At 39.6% G+C, this 22,535-nt stretch overlaps 1 protein-coding gene across 15 annotated transcripts in view; it reads right to left on the minus strand.

Moving 5' to 3' along the window:
* The window catches only part of TENM3 (teneurin transmembrane protein 3), a 416,659-nt gene that overhangs the window by 150,510 nt on the left and 243,614 nt on the right, over positions 1–22,535 (minus strand). For 9 of the 15 annotated variants that reach the window (XM_032186159.1, XM_032186158.1, XM_032186155.1 and 6 more), the window contains one exon: positions 19,667–19,876. The exons of the other annotated variants lie outside the window; for them this stretch is intronic. In XM_032186159.1, the coding sequence (XP_032042050.1) occupies positions 19,667–19,876 (210 nt within the window). The remainder of the gene's footprint in view (positions 1–19,666; positions 19,877–22,535) is intronic. 15 annotated transcript variants of the gene reach the window in all.

Genomic DNA, 22,535 nt, shown 5'->3' on the forward strand with positions numbered 1-22,535 from the left:
TAAAGCCAGCACCTCGTCGTACCGAAGTGAGAGATGATGGCAGCTCTTCTCTAGGCTATGCCAAGAAAAGCTTGATGACTGACGTGCTGCTGCTCATGCCAACGTGGATCTCTACAACACACTTCCACGTGCAGCAATTTTGTGCCAGTGCTCATTGCCCTAGCTGGTCAGCTGGTCAGGTTTGTGTGCAGTGGGATGCGTGAACCCCCTTACGTGACAAACTCTCTGGACAGCCCAAGCTGCGTTTGTACTTGGTACAGATCTTTGCTGAACATGGGCAAAGATGTCAGTTGCCCTGCCCCCCTGAGTTGGCGTTCAGGTATTTTATGGCTAGGTCTTACGCTAATGCCAGTAGCCTCGATGAGCTTTTCAATAGTTTCTTCTTCCTGATAAAGCCAGAGGAATTCTGCTTACCCGTATACATGCCAGAAAAGTGAACCCCAGCTGGTGTGTGACTCTTCCAGCTCAGAAACAGCTTCCACTAAGCAGAGAGATGCATTTTGATTCTTACTTCTTCTTATTTGTGCATAGGGAACAATAGGGAATGGCAGATGATATTTATGTGGAGGGTGTTTTCCCCAGTTACAGAAGAGATCTTCAGTGTCTATCAGTTAGTTGCTTAAGGTCATCTCATTATAGACTGAGCGTAAGCACAGCCACCATTCCTCTACCATATTTATTTATCCTTTTTGGTAGGGTTTGGGAAACACACAAACACACCAAAATCATTACTGAGCAAATAAAAGACTTATTTGGAAAGAAAACCTGAAGCAAGTACATGTAGGAAAGCTACTAGGGCCAGTCTCACTGCTACAACTGTAAGAAGGTCTCTCCTAACCCATTCCTGTTTTTGCCCTTACATAGGAGTATAACGAAACAGGAGGAGTACACAGCTCTAGGAAAGGCATCTACTCCTATAGATCAAAAACGTTACAGCTCTTGGAATATAGCTTGTTCTGTAGGTATTTGTGCATGTGTGTGCAAAATTATCGTTAATAGAAGTACAAATATATGTCAGAAGGAGCCTATTTTAATATTACTTGATGACTAGCTATTATGCTTGTGACGTGTCCTTGCTGTTTACTAGTACTCAAGTGAGAAGTTACTGTGTCTGGTGTTGCTTGTGATAATTTACATCTCCCTAGGGATAAGGGTGCTAAGCTTTCTTCAAACCACTTATTCTTGGCACCAGAACTGAGCAATTATGGCTATGTCTCACACTTTGTCTTTTAAGGACATGGCATGTTTATTACTTGCAACCAGATAAGGACTTGTGTAATGATGCTTGGAAATCGCTGGGTTCAGACAAAATACCAAAGTGCTTGGTATAAATGAGAAACTCAAGTTTGTATCGTTTCCATCTCCATGTAAGCACAAAAGCCCCAGGCAGAAAAGTATACTTTTCCTGCTCCCTGTCTTAGCAGGACAAAGGCACTATGGAAATCTCAATCAACAGTCTGGAAAAGTTCCCACCAACATTTTGCTTCAACTACTGGGTATTGACCTAGAAATTATTATTTAAAATTCAATTGCAGATATAAGGTGCTATGATAAGTTGTGATCTGCAGAATTACAAGAGGAGCTAATGAGACCTTGGTTTAGGCTTGTAATTAGTAGAATTGTAACTTCGACCTGCATTGTACATGCCTAACATGTAAATGTAAAAGTCACAGCAGCTTGAAAAAAACACCTCAAAACACCAAGAACAAGAACAAAACCAAAACTTCAACAACCAACTACGTGCATAAATGTAAGTAGGAAATTGGTCTTCAGCTGGAAAAGTAAAGACGTAACACTGAATGCATAAGGCTGTCCAGTAAAATATATTCATTGCATCAAATGAATAATTGAATAATTACAAGTACTTGAATAATTACAAGTACTTTCCATAAATCTGAAAAGTAATGTAATAGAAAATAAACAGCCAATAAAATAGGAACAGTTTTGAAAACAGAAATTCAAGTCATTACTTCTGAAATACAAAATTATATTGGCCTCATTAATCAATTCGGAGTGTTGTATTAATGAATGGAAATTACTTCCTTGTCAGGTGATTCTTTTACAAGGTAGTTTCCTCTGCAGATGCAGTGGATCTCCTTTCTAGGCACTGAATAAGAAAATAATAAAAGAAATGATCTGTAATTAAAAAAATAAATGTGCATAGAGATTTGAAGGATTATAAACTGAGATGTGAAACTTACTCTTTTTTTCCCTTTTTTTGTTTTCTAAATGATTGTTTGTACATCTTAGTACATGCTGGGTAATTCTCTTTGTTTTGTTGCACAGCATTATCATTGCAGCATACATGCAATAATAAGGCAATGAACATATCATCAAGAAATATGATTGAAGAATTCCTAGACTGATAAACAGACAGTATAATCACAAACAAAATTACCACATTTCTGAAATGTGACATCAGATGAAAAAACAGTTTTTTTTTTTTTTTTTTTTTTTTAATAGAGCAGTAAGTTATATTCTTTGTTCTTTTGGAAAAATAACTTAAATACTTCCCCCGTCCCCTCTTTTTTGGCAAAATAATAGCCTCTTGGCGATGAAATCCCTTCAAGATGCAAACATCTAGGTGAGGAAAAAAGAAAGCAAAATAGCAAGTGTGTAGAAGCAACCAGTGAGACATGTCAAAGACGTTTCCACTAACATACAAGAGAATTACAAACAGTGAAGAAAAAATAGTGAAGGATGACTAAAAGAAAGACTGACAACAAGGGAAGGACAAAGGTACCCACGAGGAATTGCTGTCCTAGCACATAAAAGCAGCAGCAGCATCTATCCTGGTTTTGCGATTTGCTTTCTGACCACGTTCCAGATTATCGCACAACTATACTGCTCATATTTTTTCTCCTTTAAATTAGACTGGTCCCAACCCCACTACTAGAGCACTTGGAAGAGATCCTGGAATCAGTTACCCCCAGAATGCCAACAAACATTCATCTGCTCTGTGTTACGATGCCAACTAATTCCCTCTGACCGCTCAAGTCCTTTGGAAAGCACCAGTGCAACCAGAGGGCTGCTTTGCAGGCTGCCGCAGCCGTGCTTTGAGGGTCTGAAGTTTGTGGTACTGCATGCCCCGAGGAGAGGGAAGGCATGTGAGCTCCACGCCAAGTGTGCTGGGGGACTTGTACGGGCGCTGGGGCCACAACAGTTAATTGCTTGCTGGACAAAATTAACTACTGAACTTCCCCAGAGGAGGAACATGGCTCTTCCCCGCCAGGAGGGCTCTCAGGCCTGATCACACGTGAATTCAACGTGGGATTCACCAAGGCAGCGGTGTGGGTCTACGCATGGCAGCTTTTGCCAAAGCTTCAGTGCAGTAGCTAAAATGCCGACCATTTATTCCCCAGCACATAAAAAACGCTTTTATCCACAGCCCATCAATTAATTAACCACTCACCTTACATGTAGGCACAAGTGTGTCACCAGCACTGCAAGCATATCCTGATGCCACTTTAATATTGTGATCCTTCCACTTATGCAAAAAGCATCTTTTACATACAGAGATGCTGCCGAGCCCTATGTGCCGACTGCCTGTCACCTCCTGAACAGAAACACTTTACCTAATGGCACATCCTGAGCATGAAACACGACAGAGAACACGGTTCCTCAGACTGCTTTCAATAATCCCTTTATATTGCTAATCTCTACAGAGAAAACTGCATTTCCAAACTTGACTTCTGTCTGGTAAAAATCTGACTTTCAAAGTATCATCTAATAACTAACAAAATTCTGGGGGGAAAAAGTAAGATCCTTATTGCTAAAACATTCATTTCTACAGCAATTGTTAACTGTGGGTATTTAACATCTAACACATGCGCAACACCATGCACTATGAGCAGGAACACAAACTGTATAAACTGGAAATAAAAGAGATGGAGAAAATGGTTGGGGAAAAGCACAGATTGAGATGTTAACTTCTGCACAGTGAGCAAAAAGAGCCACTTGATATCAAAGTCACACATTAGAAGACTGTGGCATTTAAGGTTAAGTGGGAGCATCTCACTGAGAAGCCTGAATCAGCTACTCTTTATAGCAAAAGTGGCCACATTTCTGGAAATTAGTGCTATTACCTGTACCAACAACCCCTTCATTCCTACTTTTAATCCTCTTCTAAGGATATTAAGGTCTGAGGCAGGACAAGAAGCCCAGCACCCAAAAGGTTAAGACCATTCTGCCCTGTTAAAACCACCTGAGCCCGATCCTTTTCTGTATCTTTACCTCCCATTGTCCTCTCTGCAAGTGCAAATTCCCCCAATAACCACAGCAACCATCAAGAGAGAAGTCTGCTGATTTTTTTTGATCAATTTTCATCCCTTCTAACAGCTTTCCTGCCACAAGAGTGTAAGTGGGATCAGAAGCAGGCAGGATGTTAGTTTTCATTCCCAATTATAAAAGAGCTAGACTTCTTATAAAAGTGTTCATGTTTGTGTTTTGCTGACTCTTCTACAGATGGCTGGAATGCATCTAAGGACAGATAAAAAGGGTTAAAGAAAATTCTGGATAATGAGGACTATAATATGAATTAGAAGCACCATTTTTTTTTGTTTGTTTGTTTCAAAAAAAAAAAAACAAACACCATACGTGCTGTGTAGCATCCTATTTCTTTAGCATGGAGACACTAATATTAAAAAAGAAATACGGCATGGTTATTTTAATTATGCAAAACTGTAATTGGCATTTATTGCATAGGGCTTCAGAGCGATAGAAGCATGGGATGGAAAGCTGATTTTTTCATTAAATAGCTGCCCCAAGGCAGATACATTCTGAACAAAGCACCTTTTCATGAGATATACCTGTCCCATGGAGAGAACAACAAAGGGAATAAGGAGGGGGAGGTAGGAAGCCTGAACAACGGGAGAATGATATGAAAAGAGTCTGCTAGAAAAGGGAAAAGAGGATGAAAGAGAAAGTAGGAAGTGGGATGGAGGGGTATGGTATGGTCTAATAAAGGTTAAATGACTTAATCAGCGAGACAAAGAAGCCTTCAAAGGAGATGGAGCAAAAAGAGGGAAAGGAGGAAATTAAAAGAGCACACTTAAAGGATGAGAAGGATTAAAACTTAAGATGGAACAAGAGAAAAAATATTCTCCAAAGAGTGGAAAGGAAAAGGTGAAAAATCACATTCATGCATACAGATCACTTTGGGGAGCAAAAGGATCACGGCCATTTGCATCTGCTGCAGGTTATGTTTGCCTGCGTGGCACCCCTCAGCTCTCAGGAACTGCTCCAGGAGAGTTACAAAAATGAGCCACTGGGGACGGAGGCTGGGGCAGAGGAGCCCAGGACGATCGCTGCCTTCTCATCTGCACACACGCACCTCTTCCCTGCTTTGCCTCAGGGTGGCTACCAGGAGTTAAGACAGGACATAGCCTCAAAAGAACATCCTTTCCCCTGCCTACTTTATTCCAAGATGATGGGCAGTATCAAAAGAAACTGTCCCCTAACCAGTTGCATACACTACTGGTGGGAATGGGGATTCATGCCTGCCTCTCCATAAGAGATGCGAACATTTGACAACACCAGAAATTGATAGGGGGTGGCGGATGAGCAGTTCCCATTACTCATTCATTTATTTTCCCCACTGGGGAACTGTGCTTACGATGCCTGCTGACACTCGACAGCAGTAATGTAGCAGTGGAAACCATCATTCATGCTATGGTAAACAATGAATACACCAAGAAAAAGGGATCTAATTTTCTAGTGCCTTTTGTGGATTCAAAATTAGAGGCTTTGATGCATCACCACTTGGCCTCACTCATATCTCACAGCCACTATTAACGGACAGATATGGCAAGAGGCAACTTCCTTCCCTCCAGAGATTCGCATAGGGCAGCGCAAGCAGCACACCATTGGAGCATTATTAACCTACAAAGCAACAGCAGAGCTTTGCTCTTGGAGGCAGAAATCACGGCCCAGCAGCTGTCTGATACTTATCTCAGCAGAGACCGTGTTTTTGACTAGTGGAAATACTGGACTTGCTACTGCTTTTCTCCCTTGCTACTCAGCATCTCCCAAGGAACCAAACAGAAGCAGAGCAGTATTGATGAGGCAGTGGAAGAGCACTGAATCTTGAAGTTCCCATATTTCCTAACGCTTAAGAGCTTTTCCCAAAGGCCTTCTGCAGATGCCATTGAATTGTTCAAGTCTGTAACCATGGGAATATACTTCTTTTCATGTTTCCTTAAATATGCTTTAAGTTCGGCTGTAATCATGGGAATATAGTAACAGGAACATAAGCATATGGTAATTACAACTTAATTCTGCCAGGATTTATGCCTTTATTTGCACTTGTATGAAGTGAGAGTCAAATATCACTGAGAGGAAAGGTTACTGCATCGATTACAGGATGTTTATTATTCACACGATTTTACTATTTTCAGTCGATATCAAAGAAAAATCTATATTAATAACTATACACACACACAAAAAAGCCAAAAATGAGCCACTTTCGAAATCAGTCTCTTGATTTTCTTCCTGCCCATGAATTTCTTGAACTTTCTGTGGAAGCAGCATCCTCTCCATCACCCTTCCAAAATATACACATAAATACCTTCTAATTTAAAATTGGAGGTTTAGAATCCATAGGCACTGGCTGCTCCTTTAACATAATGATAGAACTGACTAAGTCTGGCACAGAGCACCATACAGGAAAACCAACATTACTAAAGAGTGCATGAAGGATGTGGAAGCTTCCCCAGCTTCCTCAGCACACCAGTACTACAGGGTCACTTCATCCTAGCGATGTGTGGTAAAAATGCTTACGTTTAAGCATTTCTTTCTTTACTGGCTTGCATTTCAACTCCCTTCTTTTAAGGAATTTTCCACACACAAATAGGAACAGAATCTGATCTGCTGTGCCATGGGGATAACAGAAACAAATACAGCAATGAAGCAAGGCACGGCTGACAATTTACAATGGAATCAAAAGACTTTGAGATATATTTCTTTAACATAAATTTGGATCTATCTGAATATTACTAGTGAGAAAGCACCTGGGTGAACTGGGGAGGCTATACTGCTTTACTCAGATACGATTCTGCTGGTCTCTGTCTACAACACTAGCCATTTCACCGTCTAGCTAACAACATAAATAACTGTTAGAGGGGAGGGAAGAATTTCCCTTTCAGGCTCGCAGCAACGCAAGTACGCTGGCTGGTTGCTCAGCCCTGCCCAGGAATGTCCCGCAGGGCCTCCCAGCCCAGAAGGCTTGCAAAGCACTTTATTCTGGAGGGCTTCTTGGAAACTAGAAAGGAGTTTTAAAAATATCTAACCAATCCCTCCTCTCTGCCTCCAGGTTTGCTGGCTTAGGCACACAATAGCCAGAATTTACTACAATTACCAGAGACAACACAGACTTTTAGACAGGATGCTTGATTAAAGTATGAAATAATTCAACCTGAATGAGGAAGAGATCCCTGCACGATGCTCTGTAACATTCTGATGACAATTATTCTGAGTTATTTATATGAAACTGTAAACAAACAAACAGAAAATGAACAAACAAACAAACATTCCATATTACAAGCCACTGATTAAAGGCCTTAAGGAAATAGAGCAGGAAGGGCAGCTGAAGAAAAATACTGCAGTGAATTTTAAGGACTACACAGTACAAGGCTTCAGTAACAACTTTATATTTTATCTCCTGAAACATGCATCATAAAGACTTGAGAAATATTATCTTTGACTTACCCAGGTAAATATGCTAAAAATGATGCATAGCTAGAGACACATAAGATATCAAAGGACTTGCAAATTGAAGCTTAAGGAGGACCAATTATTGTTTCTATTGGTGGATACTTTTTTTTTTTTCCTGAGCATTATTTTATATTTTAACGTCAAGAAGATGAAAATGTTCAAGTGCTACCTTCTGCTTTTTCAGTGCCAGTAAAAATTATTATTACATTAACTAATGGAAAAAACAGACCTTTGGACAGTTGCAGCATGCTTACAATCACAACCAACCTTTTTACTAATATACTGCTGCTTTAAGATGCTGTCTTTCAGCTTTTCCGTTTTTATCACCCCCATCTAGAGTGCCTGCTGGCAAACCAGCAGCACGTCAGAAATGGGTGAAGAACATGAAGATATACAAGTGTGAATTTCATGAAGTCTGTTGCTCCCACTATGCTGTATACATTTGGCCAGTGAAACAATGTCAGTACTTTGCTCCAAAACCCCATGTTGTGCATCTCATCCCAGTAGCAATTACAGCAAGAGTCCAGCTGTAAAAACCCGATGGAGTTGCTGTGCAGATCCAGAGAATCAAAAGCACAATTCATTAGAAGTGCTTCACTTGCTTTCCGAAGCATTTTCAGTACAGGCATACGACACAGGGAGAGAGGTACAAGGTCACCCCTGTTCTCGCCTTTTCCCCACTCAACAGAGGGCAAACCAGCACAAGGTAACCCAGAAACTCCAGATCACCCCAGACACCATTTTACAGCATTCCTCAGTGCAGTGCATGACACCACGGAGGAGAAAGAAGGGTGCACACGACCAAAAATCCTTGTGTTTTTTGGAAGTAAGAATGAACAAAACATACACATCCTCTTACACTGATTAATTACTAGAAACAAAGCCAAGGGAAAGCTGTAGCCTTCTTTGAAGCTTTCTGAATGAACTACAAGAATCAAATGCCAGCAGCTGACACTTTTTCCTCAGTGATCACCGAGCCAGCCTTCTGTATATTCAGCTATCATAACATATGTTTCTGAAGAAATACATTCAGTTATAAGTTGCTTGCCTGAGTACTACAGTGTTCAATTAAAATTTTAAGAAATGCATGCAATATAGTGTTTGAAAGAAAATTTCACGTGCATTCTCTGGGTTACGGCAGCGATGGGGAGAGTTTACTGCTAATTACTGTAAAACAGACTACGTATCAACGCTAAGACACGTTAGGCTGATGACAGAATTTACAGCAACTCTTCCTTTAATTTGCAATTACCCTGCACTTAAAGTATTTCTGAATGAAATTTTTTTACTACAACAAATTGTCCCGTTGCACACACACAACTGTTCTTTTTATTCAGTAGCATGCTGCTAACTGTTACAAGACTTATATGCTAGAGAAGAATAGCAATGAAGAGGCAAATTAATTCAGTTTTCTGTAACTGTAGTAGGGACACCAGTGTAAACATCCAGTATTCCCATGGAGAGAATATTTTCAGTCCTTTGTACTAAATGATCAACAGCTTAACAGAAAGAAACATCCTTGCATTTTCTTTTTCTGGCTCAGCGAATGGATCTCATACCTATGAATTCTTATGATTAAAATAATTCTACCAATTACTTTGCTACATTCCACTATGCATAGTCAAGTATGTAATGCAATAAACTATGCCTGAATGGTCTGTTTACCCCACAGCAAGTTACAAGGAAAACTCTTTCCCCTTAAAGGACTTGTCTCTTTGGAATGCGCAAGCTGGCAAAAAGCCAGGGGAAGCTGGTGTTTAAGCAACCAAGACTGAGCAGTGCCTGTGTGCATTGCAATCTCAGCCAACCGCAGTAAATGTTATTGGAGTTTTTGTGCTGTAAAATTGCTGCTTTCATGCCCACTGCATCTGACAATAGGAATCCTTGGCCTTGGATGAGAGAGGAAGGCTGATGTGCCTTCTAGTCAGATCTCTGCATCCTTAAAAAGTAGGGTTACTACTCCTGTGTACTCCTAATGGGTTAGTGACAAAGAAATTCATGTCAATGCTACATCCAGACGCAGAAAGATACTAAATGGAGAAGCCTTTTCTGGATGAAGCATAAGAGCAGAGAAACTATGCTTTATGCATAGCGCTGAAGCTTTTAAAATAATTGATGATACTTAAAAAGATAAAGGATATTCAAGGCGTTAACGTGTTTAGCCTTACACTTTCCAAAGCACCACTGAGATTAGCTCTGTTAAGATTTCACAATCGCCCAATGCACATCTATTTATTTATTGTTTGCTTACTGACTCAAGTGTAAAATCCTCAGTATTTCTCTTGTGAAAGACTGCGTCAGGCATCTGCCAATAGAATCTGCGAGTCCTGTTTACTTCCAGTGAGCAGCGTGTTCAAAGCACTCCAACGTCATCCTCCAACTTACAGCCAGACAGAACTGAGTGCACACGGAAGCCAAAGGCCAGCAAGGAAACAAATCACATTTCTTATTTTGGTCAAATGCTTTTTTTGTTTGTTTGTTTGTTTGTTTTTTTCCCCCCTTACAGTGACCATTCCAACACTACAGAATACGAGTGCTGTAGTTGTACCACAACAACTTGCTTCATGCAGTAGTTAACATTCAGCAGCACCTTAAATTTACTCCAAAAGCAACCTGGCTTTCCTCAGAACCACAGAATCATGTATCGGCATTCAGCAGAACTAAGGAATAAATTAGGTACTTTATCTGTTTGCACAGCTCTTTTTCTTCAGTGGTAACAAAGGACTCAGTTGCAGTTGAAGGAAGGAAGTTTTCGGCAATCAGTGGGACTGGATAGTACGTGGTGTCCTTACTAAATGTCTAAGTTTTATATCAACCCGGTAGACGTGCACTGCTCTGCAAAGCACCAGCTCCTCACAATAACCAGGGTTACATGAACTAATTTTAATTCGACTAAAACAAAAAATTAAATGACTGACTGCACTTTTACATCTGGGAAAACAATAAAATTAAAAAAACCCACACACCACCACCCCAATTACAAGCAGCTTGAAGTCTAAGACACCAGAAGACAAAAACAAACAAACTGCCAAAAACAACAACAAAACACCACCAAAGAAATTATTAAAACTTCACAACTTTCAACTCACTGTAGGTTTCTGGGGAAACTACTGAATTCTCACAGCTATCCGGGCTCACTGAGCATCAGAGCTGCCAGGAAGTGTTGTTTGTACAACTGTAAGTTCAGGCTGTCGCCACTCAATGGCGAACAAATGGCAGCATGTGTGAGATCTGCAGCGCTCTCTTCCCAAATGACATGTTTAAAAAAAGGTTTTGTAGTGCAGTACAGAGTTAAAATATTAGACCTTTCCCTGAAATAATATCATGAAAAATAATGAATACAAGAGTTTGATGCAGTGATGCGAGTCGCTTGCATCTGATCCTGACCTCCCACAAGCGATTTGCTGTGCACTTTCACGCCTTCCGTACCCCTGGGTACCCACGGAGGTTGGAAGTCAGCCTAAGCAGCAGCTGGGTGAAGTCCTCAGCTTTGTAATTTATAACAAAAATAAACTTCCTATGTGACTGTTTCCTTCTCCTTTTAGCTTCTGTCTCATAAATTAACTTCTCCTATAAATTTGTTAGAGCCTACTTTTCCCTGAAAGAACCATCCATCCTCGCTCCCGCCTGCGACTTCAGGTTCTCCCATTAACCAACTGCAAGGGAACTTAAATGCAAGCTCCTTGTCTTGCAATTAGGAATGCCTGTTCTGTAATCAACAGAGCCAAAGGAAATGATCTGTGTGCAAGCGTTGACAAGGAGGGAAGGGATGCGTTTTTGACTCCCTGGTTCATATATACTCCCAGGTACAAGTTTGCTCAGTCTAAGCTACGTGACATTTGGATGCGGCTTTTTTTCCTTCAAGAAACTTATATTCTGTATTTGTATTTCAGAATTAAATTCTCTTCACAGATTTTCTTGCATGATTTTTTATCATACGATTTTTGACGGGGAAGGGAGGAGGGGAGGAGATGTCTCTGCATCGGATCATATCCGCAATACGATGCACAGTTGGCAGGTTGTCCCATCTGGCATGCATTCGAGTATAAGACGGATAATTTGTCACTCTGAATCCTTTGAGTTGTGAAGAGGCCGAAATCATCTTTGGAAAGATATTTTGCAGCTAATGATACAGGAGGTGTGGGGGAGACTGTTCTTTGAAGGCTACAAAGGCCACAATCTGAGGAGAAATAATTGGTCTTGGCTCTTCTATTAAGTAACAGAGATCGAAAACTACAAAACTCTTTAAGAGAAAAACATGACTTACAACAATCAGATATGAGAACTAATTGCCCACCGCTTTGCAAAATTTGATTTTGGAGGGGTGAGGGTGAGATTGGGTAACTTTAATTTGCTCTTGGCAAACAGACTGAATGCTTAATTAAACTGAACAAATGTACATTTTTGTACATTAAGAGAACAATGTTGACAGAAGTTTGGCTTAAAAACCAAAGAAAAAGGATAAAAAGATGGATTCATGAAATTGAAATCAAATATCAAAAAAGGGATCAAAAATAAATTGGCTAGCAGTCATGACATTTTTTTTTTTTTAGCTTTCTAAAGCAGCTATATTTGCCCCAAGCATGTGGAAATAGATAAATTTGTCGATCTGTACCTAAAGGATATTGGCCTCCCTGCACTGCCTGATTTTTGAATGTAAGAGATAAACTGCTTCTGTACCTACTGAGGAAACAGTGCAAGCACTGCTACACAGCGGTTGAAATATAAGTCCCTGGTCTCAGAAAAAAAAAAGTCTGTGTGTATTTTTACAGAACGAACTTATTCCGTATTTACAGAAAGCATGTCAAATACCTCTATTAAGCACCACGAGCATTTTGAGTCTATGGGTATCAAACACGAAATATTCACGAGTATGCATGTGCCCAGAAGACACTGTCAGTTTTCACTGAGAATAGGGAACCTCATTTTGTCATTCTGCAGGACATAAAAGGGTTCAGCAAGCGGGAAGGGCTGTTTTGTAACACAGGACAAGTTGCAGTTTTCTGTCAAATGCAAACAGACAATGCACTGCAATGTGTACACTGCTAATGAACAGCCTTACCACAGCTCAGTATTATAACCTCTGTTATGAACTACAAAGTCATGTACACCTGATTTGAAAAATACTCACAGATATTACTAGAAAAGCTCCAGGAGGTTATCTCAGTCTGCCTTTTCCAGGGCGAATGGAAGCTCAGCCTCCGCAGCATGATTCTGACCTTTTTATTTATTTTAATTTGATGTTACAGGTGACAGAGCTTCTGTCATTTCCCTTGGGATAGCCTCAGATATCTTAATTCAGTTCACTGCTAGACAGTTCTTCCTGATACTCTGCCTAATCTTTCCTTTCCTTATTTCCATTCTATTGCTTTAATTGCATCTCCATGTGGTACACAAAATGCTCCCATCTTGAGATACAGTTTCCCCTTTGTCAGGGCTTAATTACACCTTAGGCTATGTACTGACTACAAGTTTTGTTCGCTTACCTATTTCCATAGATGAATATCTCTACCCCCTTAACTGTTTTCATTCCGATGAATCTGAACAGCAGACTAACCAAAAACAATACTAGAAGCAGTAATTAAAGAACTTGACGGTAATTTTGAAAAAGCAAGAGGCTCAAAGTCGTACCTTATACTCCCTCGATGCAATGTCTACAACTCCATCTTTTCTGATGCATTTGTATGCCCAGCTCAAACTGTACTCATTAGATCACGCAGCAAATGTTTATCTGATTTGCTGTTCAGTATCACTAAAATTCTCCAGCACCTCAATTTTTTTTTTCTTGAACATTCTGTATCTCAGACCAGCTTAGATTTTTCAGTTCTAATATCACTGTATGAGTTTCTGGCCATACAATTAATGATCTTTCCTTGTCCTTTCCTATTAACTTCTTGTCCCCAGTTGGCACTCAGAACTCTCACTATTTAGTATCATTGGGAAATTTTATTAGTGCCATTTTTACTCCTTCATCCATATAATTAATGATGATGTTAAATAAAACCAAGATTATAGCATATCCCCATGATGTTCTTTAACACAACTTCTAGTTTGATCTATTATTCTTAATTTATTATCATAGACTACTTCAAACCAAACGAGTCTGAATTCATTTTTCAAGCAAAATGTCTTTGGACCAGTGTCAGACCTGAAGACAAATTTTATGCACTGACACAACAATGACAAAATTTATCATGAATTATGAGATATGAGATGAAAAAAAATAATTCAATGAACAATGCTTAAGATGACAATGAAAATAAGGTGCTTGGACAACTATAGAGTTTGCAGGGAGTTAGAAGGACTGCCAGTTCTAAGAATGATGGAGAGAAAAATGAGCAAATTTATGTTTCACCAAAAAAAGCCCAAACAGCTTCTAAGTGTTTGATCTTAACCCGTCATGTTTGTGTTGCCTTCTCCCCCAGCAGTTTTTTCCTCTCCTTTTGTTCCCCAATAGTCAGAACTAAATTGCTCTTTATTGTCTGACTGGTGACAGCCTGGCCACTCAGTTCTAGTTCAGTATCGTATGTGGTTTCCCTTGTGGAGGAATGACAGCAAGGAAGGAAAGAATGAGAGCTGGGAAGTATTCTGAAGGCATTAAAACAGGACTGCCAGGAAGCCTGTGGACCCAAGGACCATGAGATCCTCCTAAGATGTTGGCTACGACTGACTAAACTTCTGTGGGTCTTTTCAGTGTTCAACTTCTCACAAGCCAGTGGAGGTATAGAGAGGAAAATTATAGTCCCCTGCTTCTGAGGCAAAACAGGAGGTCTTCCTACCCTCACAGGAGCAACTGCAAGAGCTACAAGTGAGGAAAAGATGCCTTAAGGCCACTTGCCTCTATCGCTAACTTTTAACACAGATCCCTGTACGTACTTCCACTCACCCTTCAATTTTATTTTGTTGTGGGAAGGAAAACACAGAAGTGGGAAGAAGAGGAAATGGCAGATTGCTTAGTTATGGTGGTATATATTAACTGTGATATCTTGGCAGAAAAATAGAACATGACAGCTGAAGGGAAAATCCGAGGTATAACCAACAAAACTAAAAAAAAATCCATACCTATGCTTTGTACATGCCTTGCATTCCTTCATTACTGCTGTCAGGCTGGAGCTTTTGGCCTGTATTCACTCAGCTGCTTGTAGAAAAGCCAAATGTTTCAACTTTGGATTTTTGACATTGTACTATGAGAAAATAGTAATAATTTCTGTATGATAGATACTTTTGTACCAAACTCTAATGAGTCACCATGAACAAAAGCCCTCGGACTATGACTAAAAGAGAATTATGCCATGGAGTATTTGGTATCTGTAGAGTTATGGCATCAAACACTGAGACCTCTGGATATGAATATTTCTTGTATATTGTCATTCTCCCAGCTGTTTCATATTATTTTTCTCTTTAATAAACTAAAACTCAAGAGTCGTGCTCTAGATTCCCAAACTTCCTCTCTCTGCAGGAAAGGTTAGCTGTTTTGAACTGAAAAGCCCATCAATCTGCAACTCCCATGTGGCTAGAGCAAAGTCTTGTTTGTTTTGCATCACCTGGCAGATCCTTGATCAAGGACAACTGAAAAAGCATTTTGTATTAAATTGGAATTTAGTTCAAATCTTCCCATCAGCTGAACTATCACTACAAACTGTTATGAGAACCTTGAACAACTTAAATGTTCGAATACACTGTGCAAATGCTGCTGTCAAATACATCTTTCCCTATTTTGCATTTGATGGTTCTGCCATAATGTTTCCTATTTAGGGGTAAAAATCCCCAGATCTGAATTTAATTCAGACTCTTCATCTCCACTGTCAGAAGTAAGCATTAACATTTAACTGTATCTTTTCTTCGTAGTGTCTACTTAACCAAAGAACTTAGTACTGCATTTTCCTTTATGCTACATGTCTGTGTTGAAAGATAAGCTACTACTAATTTCAATAAATTCCCCTCCAAATTCTGACTAATCTGTCGTTTTTGGTGGAAAGAGATTAAGAAGCTTATCAAGATACTTAAATACAGACTTTACATGACTTCTATTGTTTATAAGCAGACTATTACATAAAGAAAGCTTCTCCACACCTCAGTCATGTTCAAGAATCCTTTCCTCCCAGCTCCTAGTTCATTCTCCCTCTCACTTAAACTGTTCCCTCTTCCCTGCAGACCTATTCAGCTGCCCCTGTTTCTTATAAATCAGTTCACTATTCATTCTAAGAACAATTTGAAATTTTCAGAAGTTCTTAAAAATGCTTTTATAAAACTAGTAAATTGTTCTGAAATCAGTAGACAAATAGGCTGACTGATGGAACAGAGTCAGCAGAGTCAGACTGAGCTGCTCTGTGGAGAAAAGAAAAAACAAAATGTAGAGTAAATTGGAGGTGCTATGTAGAGGAACACTGCTATGACTGATGGTCCTGCTATTTATCTTCTCCTGAATTTTACTGCTATGAAAAACCTCTTTAATAGAAATGAAACGTCTCCTAGCAAACTGCACACAACAGTCCTCACTTGATAACATTTTTTAAAGCTACCAGCAATACCTCCACAAAGACTTTTTCTCCTCATGTGGTAAGTATGCAACAACTGAAATTAGTCTCTTGCAGCTAATTCCTTAAATGAAAGCTAATTCCTGTTGGTCAACAAAAGAAACTAATCAAACCCAAATGCTTAAATTAATACAACTCTAACTATATAATCAGATCCTTTAAATTTTGAGTGGGTTGCTACATTCACCAAATAGACGAAAAGAAAACAAACAGATGTTTATGTAGACCAAAGAAAAGGTAATCTCACTTCCTATTCACAAAAAGCCAATAAAACTCAGAACAGTTCAGTAATATTATTATTTTCCATTGTTACCTTTTCCAACCTAAAAGCTTCAAAAGTGATTCCTCTTTCCCCCAGTTAATATAAATATTGGACAAAAACATCAAGAATATAGCACTGGAGTTATTTTTACCCGTGAAAATTAAATAGCATGGAAAGCTGCTTTTGCATCTAGATGCATTAAAAGAAGAGCAGTGAAAAAATAACGTCCTTCTGTGAAAGGGAAGTGTACTCCTGCTGTATTACTTAGCATTTTAGCTCCTATGAAGAAAGGCTGAGAGCTGGGAATGTTCAGCCTGAAGAAGAGAAGGCTCTGGGGAGATCTCGTTGGGGCCTTTCAGTACTTAAAGAGGGCTTATAAAAAAGATGGGCGGATAGCAAAAAGGACAAGGAAAGGACAAGGGGAAATGGTGTTAAACTAAAAGAGGGTAGATTTAGTTCAGAGGTTAGGAGGAAATTCTTCACTCTGAGGGTGGTGAGGCACTCGCACGGGTTGCCCAGAGAAGCTGTGGATGCCCCATCCCTGGAGGTGTTCAAGGCCAGGCTGGATGGGGCTTTGAGCAACTAGTGGGTGTCATCCCTGCCCATGGCAGGGGGCTTGGAAGTAGATTATCTTTAACGTCCCTTCCAACCCAAACCATTCTATGATTCTATGCTAAAAAGAAAATACAACCCAAATAAGATTGTACCAATGGTCACAATATAACAACCTTTACTTTCCAGAGCAGATCTGGAGAGATCTACCTACAGGTGAAAAGGCTAGGCAGCAATACATATCATTAAGTAGAAGACAGTTATAGCTATCTTAGAAATTATTAGCTTTAATAATCAAATTCTACTGCTGCCTGTTTTTATAGAAGCGTATCTTTTTCCTTTCTGATCGGCCAGCAGTTTAAGATATGAGAAAACAACCCTACGCAAAGCAAGTAGATCTTCCAAGCGACATTCATATACACGAGGGATGCAAGCATTCCGTTTCTCAGGTAATGCAATCCTTGATCCTGCAGCTGACTGCTACCAAAACACCTATGGTTTTCTTCCGTTCCAGAAGAAAAAAGAGAAATCCTGCTTAAATTTTGGCCATCACTGATACAGTACCTGTGGTTAGCAAATTGATGCACTGCTAAAAACAAGTCTGATCTTGTGGGCAGAAAGATCATTAACTGTATTATATGACTGCCAGCACTACTAGATTAGGAGTGTATACATATATACATATCACAGATTTAATTCTTTGACAGCATGAAGAAGGAACTGCAAGCATTTCCACTGGACATACACACTGAAGGGGTGAATTGCAGGTATCTGCAGACAGAGGAGATGGGAAACATAGCAAGGAGAAGGGAGGGGAAAAATGAACACGTACTTACAGATGAGTTACCTTTCTGCTTAGACACAGTCTCACCAAGGACAACTCTCTTAACACACACCACAGTGATAACCCTTGTTCCGCTTGCTATCAAAAAAAACCCACACCACCCTTATTTTGTCCTGCTGAAAGCCCAAGATTTGACTTGCTGTGGGATCAGCTGAACTTGTTTTCGCTTGCCTGGGGTGTAAAGGATTACGGAACATTCCTCAAGGTTGATAAATTCAGACTGGCAAGCAATTCTTGAAAATTTACAAAGCAGCGAAGTGCCAAAACCTAGAGGAATAACGAACACTTACTACTTGTTCCTAAGGCTTTCTAAGAGGCTAGGAGGTGTAAACAGTTCATGCCAAATATTCAAAAATTTTTAGCAGCTTTCTCTTGCTATTGCATATTTCATTTGTAAAGGAAGGGCTGGTAGATAGGGGAGCAATCTAAATGTATTGACTTATTGAACTAAACCAGTCTACCTTTTGGATAATGCATACATTGTCTAACAAATTTCATATTCATTGACACAAAAGAAATGAGACATCTGCATAACATACCCTGCATTATGTATTACCGTGCTTTTGAGGGTTCCTCACAGATTAAATATTGAACAAGTTGAATGTGCAAAAATAAACCTGTTATTTTTAAAGAACATAATTTAAGCATCTAACATAGCAACCTTAATTCATCCTTGAGAGCATAATGTTTTTCCAGAAAAAAAAAAAAACACAAAACAAAAAAACACAAAACAAAACAAAACACAAAAACAAAACACAAACACCACACACAAAAACTTGTCAGATTCATGTGCTCAACTGCTCTTAGCAGGTTTGTTTAGACACAACAACAAAGTTGCACTCAAAGGTAGGAAGACAACACTGCATTTTTGGTCTGCAAAGTAATTCTGTCCAACAAACTGGCATGCATTCCGTAGGTAAAATACTTCTGCAAACCCCCTCTAGTGGCTCATCTGTAGGACAGTTTGTTGCAATCAAACGACAGAAATTCTAAAAAACCAACCTCTTGTTCTAGTCTTGTTCCAAGCCTTGCTGATCTACTGGGGAAGGACCATGCATCAACAAATTAGTCTTCCAGTCTGCTAACACCAATATATTCAAACATACAACAAAAACGGAACCACATGGATATTATTTTTTATGTTAAAAAGGTAAAGATTTGTTTTCCTACAGCAAGATGTATACACAGGCACTCACATTTCACATACATGTTACTTTAATTGGTTACTCATGTTAGCTGGGAGTATTAGCTCTGGAAACATACATTAGCTCCCTTTTTCCTTCCTTAACATACACTGCTCTATCCAGTAATGCACAAATCCTCTTCTCTTGCTCACAGTGAAACTAAAGGAACTATTGGAACCTGTTGAACTTGATGAGGTAGTAAAATATCCTTTTTACATTATTCTGAAGCTAAACATCATGACAGTTTAACGAACTTTATCCTATCCTTTAGAAAGTGTAAGTAAAGATTAGTCACTTGCAATAAATTGCATTACATAAGAAATCATCAATGGCTGTTGTTTCATATAAGTATAGCATTTTAAAGTTACTTGAATGAGCTTCTAAACATTATAAGATACTTTCTACTCTTGCTTATCCTACAGTATTTTTACAGTACAGACATTATTTGCAAAATTTCATGTAAAATCAGTTTAAAATATAAAATCATTTATATATCTTAACTTTTTATTAGGCAATTTTGTAAGAGGATGGAAAATAAAAGGGTATTCAAACTATGGACAAAGCGTCCTCTTCTTACCATGACCTGGGACAGACACTGAAACAGTACCGGTCTGTACTAGATATGAGCTGGCAGTATAGTCCTCATCTGTATCAGAGTCCTGAACTGGCTGGCTGGCATTATTACTTAATAACCACCTCTGGTTGTCATGGAGATTGGGTGATGGAGGAGGGGAGTGTAAATGTTCAGTAACTGATGGACTAGATGAGGAGGATGGCATGGGAGGACCTATGAAAAAAATAAAAAAATAATTTAAAATATGGGTCAAGATATCATGCGAACAACAAATCAATTCTTTTTGCATCACTGAAAGGCAAATTGTCTACTTCAAACAATAAAAAGCAATGGAAAAAGAAGATATGACAATAGCAGGTAATAAACTGGTTTAAACGTTTTATAACATGTAACGCAATGCTACGACTTGCTATTTCAATGCACAGTGTCTATCGCTATCGAAATTCCAGTGTCTCTGCAAAACAGAATGACAGAAGAGTAGGTGCCAACAGAAATAAAATTTTTGCTGTAGAACCGGTTGGAAAATATAGTATTTCCTATTTTTTAAGCATTTATTTTCTTAGGCCACTGTCAAAACTGAAGCGATTCTGTTTTGTCTAGAGGATGTGAGTGTTTACATAACGCAGACATCCATGCATTACACTGCCTCCATTCTGCTCTCTCCTGCTGGGCGGATCAGCAGAACGAAAGTACTCAAATACATGGCTAAACACATGGCTTCCTCTTTCAGAGGGATACCTCCTGTAATAAAAGCTACTTAGGGAAGAAAATAATACAAATAAGCAGACAAACAGGAACAGTTTTCCAAGCTCTCAGATACAGAGAAACTCAAAGGCCTAAATTTCTACCATATGAGTTATCCTGACAGGAATTTAAGTTTTAACAGTATTTTTCAGATACAGATACTATTTAAAACCCATTAAAATGTTTCATCTGTCAAACTTGAGTCCATCTGCACGAGTTGTTTTTAAAACATGCATATGCAATAACCGCATCCCATTTCCACATCTTGAAAGTATCATAAAGACATCATGGAAGAAGACGAGTTTAAATAAAGCTTTAGGATATCATAACAACACATTTAGTCCTTCAATAAAACAATAATAAAACCCACAAAGCAGTAGAGAAAGAGTTACCTAATCTACCCTGCCAAGCATGGACACGACTCAAGATGGCGGCCGCCCTAACGCGTGTGGGCCTGGCATCCTGAAGAGCCGTCTCCCCTCAGGAGGGTCCTACTCCCAGCAGGCCTACACCAAGCATGAGCTGCAACGGTTGTTGCTCCTTCTTAATGATTTTTTTTTTTTTAATTATTATTTTTCAGAATTCCAGGAATGTTTTCCTGAGTAAATTAGGGCATTTACAAACAACTACCTCAAAGCAGGGCATCTGTCTCAAACATGTCCTCTTCTTAGGGGAAGTGCCAGTCGGTGTGGATCACTAGGATCCTTCGTACGTCACTTTGCTTGGGGATTGTGAGGACAGAGACTGAAGTGCACTGAAATAACTGGACTTCCACTCTTCAAAATGTAACACCCATATTTGTTCTGACATTGACCAGGTATTTGTTCTGCTCTCTGACATCTCTTTCAGGTGCTACAGTCAAGTGACATTTCCTTTTATTAGTTGGAAGAGTCAAGTTGATTGAGGCTAATGTAGCCAAGGTATTAGAGAATTTTCAGAACTTCTTATGACATCTGGTTTAGTATTTAATGTCTGTAAGACAAAGAAAAGATCCTGAAGAGCTTAGCAACGGTCGCCACCAATGCAGGGCTGCCAGAATCACCCCATGAGGCAGAAGGGACTATCCTAGTAATGACTGATTGTTCTGTGAATATGTTGCTCATGTATTACCCTCTTCCTTAAAAGACACGTCAACCTTGTGCCAGTGACCAAAGAAGCACATCCTGACCACTGAACGAGGACACCTGCTGCAAAGTTCTGGAGACTATGACCAAAATAGATCAGTGTGACCTAAGTGATGTGTCATGTGAATTACGGACAATTGCAGAAGGCTGGCACAATACTACTTGAAGTATCTCGGCTTATGTGGTACCGACCCTTGCTGTCTGCTCCTCAGGTCTTCTCTTAAGGTACAAGGAAACTATTCCCGCTCCGTGCTGAGGAGAGCACTCAAACTGCACACTATAATGATGAAGTGCTGATGCTGTAAAATTCTGCTTTCCTTCTCACAGCAGCAATGCACACTGGGAACCTGGACAGACCTCTGTACATGTGGAGTCCACCTGATCATCGGTACTAGCATCACTGTTTAACTCCATGGAAGCCTCCATGTTTTGTCAATGGAGACAGCAAAGCAGGTTTGAAGCTGACTGCGTAGTAATAGCAAGTAGGACAAGTATTTGGAGCCAGCAGGCTAAGAAATTTGGCAATCTCAGTATGATTCCTGTCCTGGCAAAAGCGTGGCAAGGAAAACATTCCCAGTGAGGGAACTGAGTAGCCTCCATTTCCAACTTTTCTTTTCAATGCTGCACTGGGGCACAGTGCAAGCTGTGGTGGCAGTGGTGATCTTCCTCAGTTTTAGGGATGACAGCCAGCACAAAGAACCTTCAGCGCCAGTGCAGTGCAGTTTTAGCCAAGGGCAATATCGTTTGGATAACTAGTGCATAAGTCCTCAATGCCAAGACAGTGTTAACATGTATGGTACAAACTTTGTACCGCCTCCTTTCTGACTTTTTATTTTATTTTAATGGACCTTCAAGCCACCTCACTGTCACAGTTGGTAAATAGCGTACTTGACTATGCTCACTTGGAAGCACAGCACTATACCCGATGCACAGGACAAACAGATACAACTATTAACAAAAATTTGATTTTCTGTGCTCCTGGTAAATGAGTGTAATAGAGGGAC

Source organism: Aythya fuligula, chromosome 4 (genome assembly GCF_009819795.1).
Source record: "Aythya fuligula isolate bAytFul2 chromosome 4, bAytFul2.pri, whole genome shotgun sequence".
NCBI classification, from domain to species: domain Eukaryota; kingdom Metazoa; phylum Chordata; class Aves; order Anseriformes; family Anatidae; genus Aythya; species Aythya fuligula.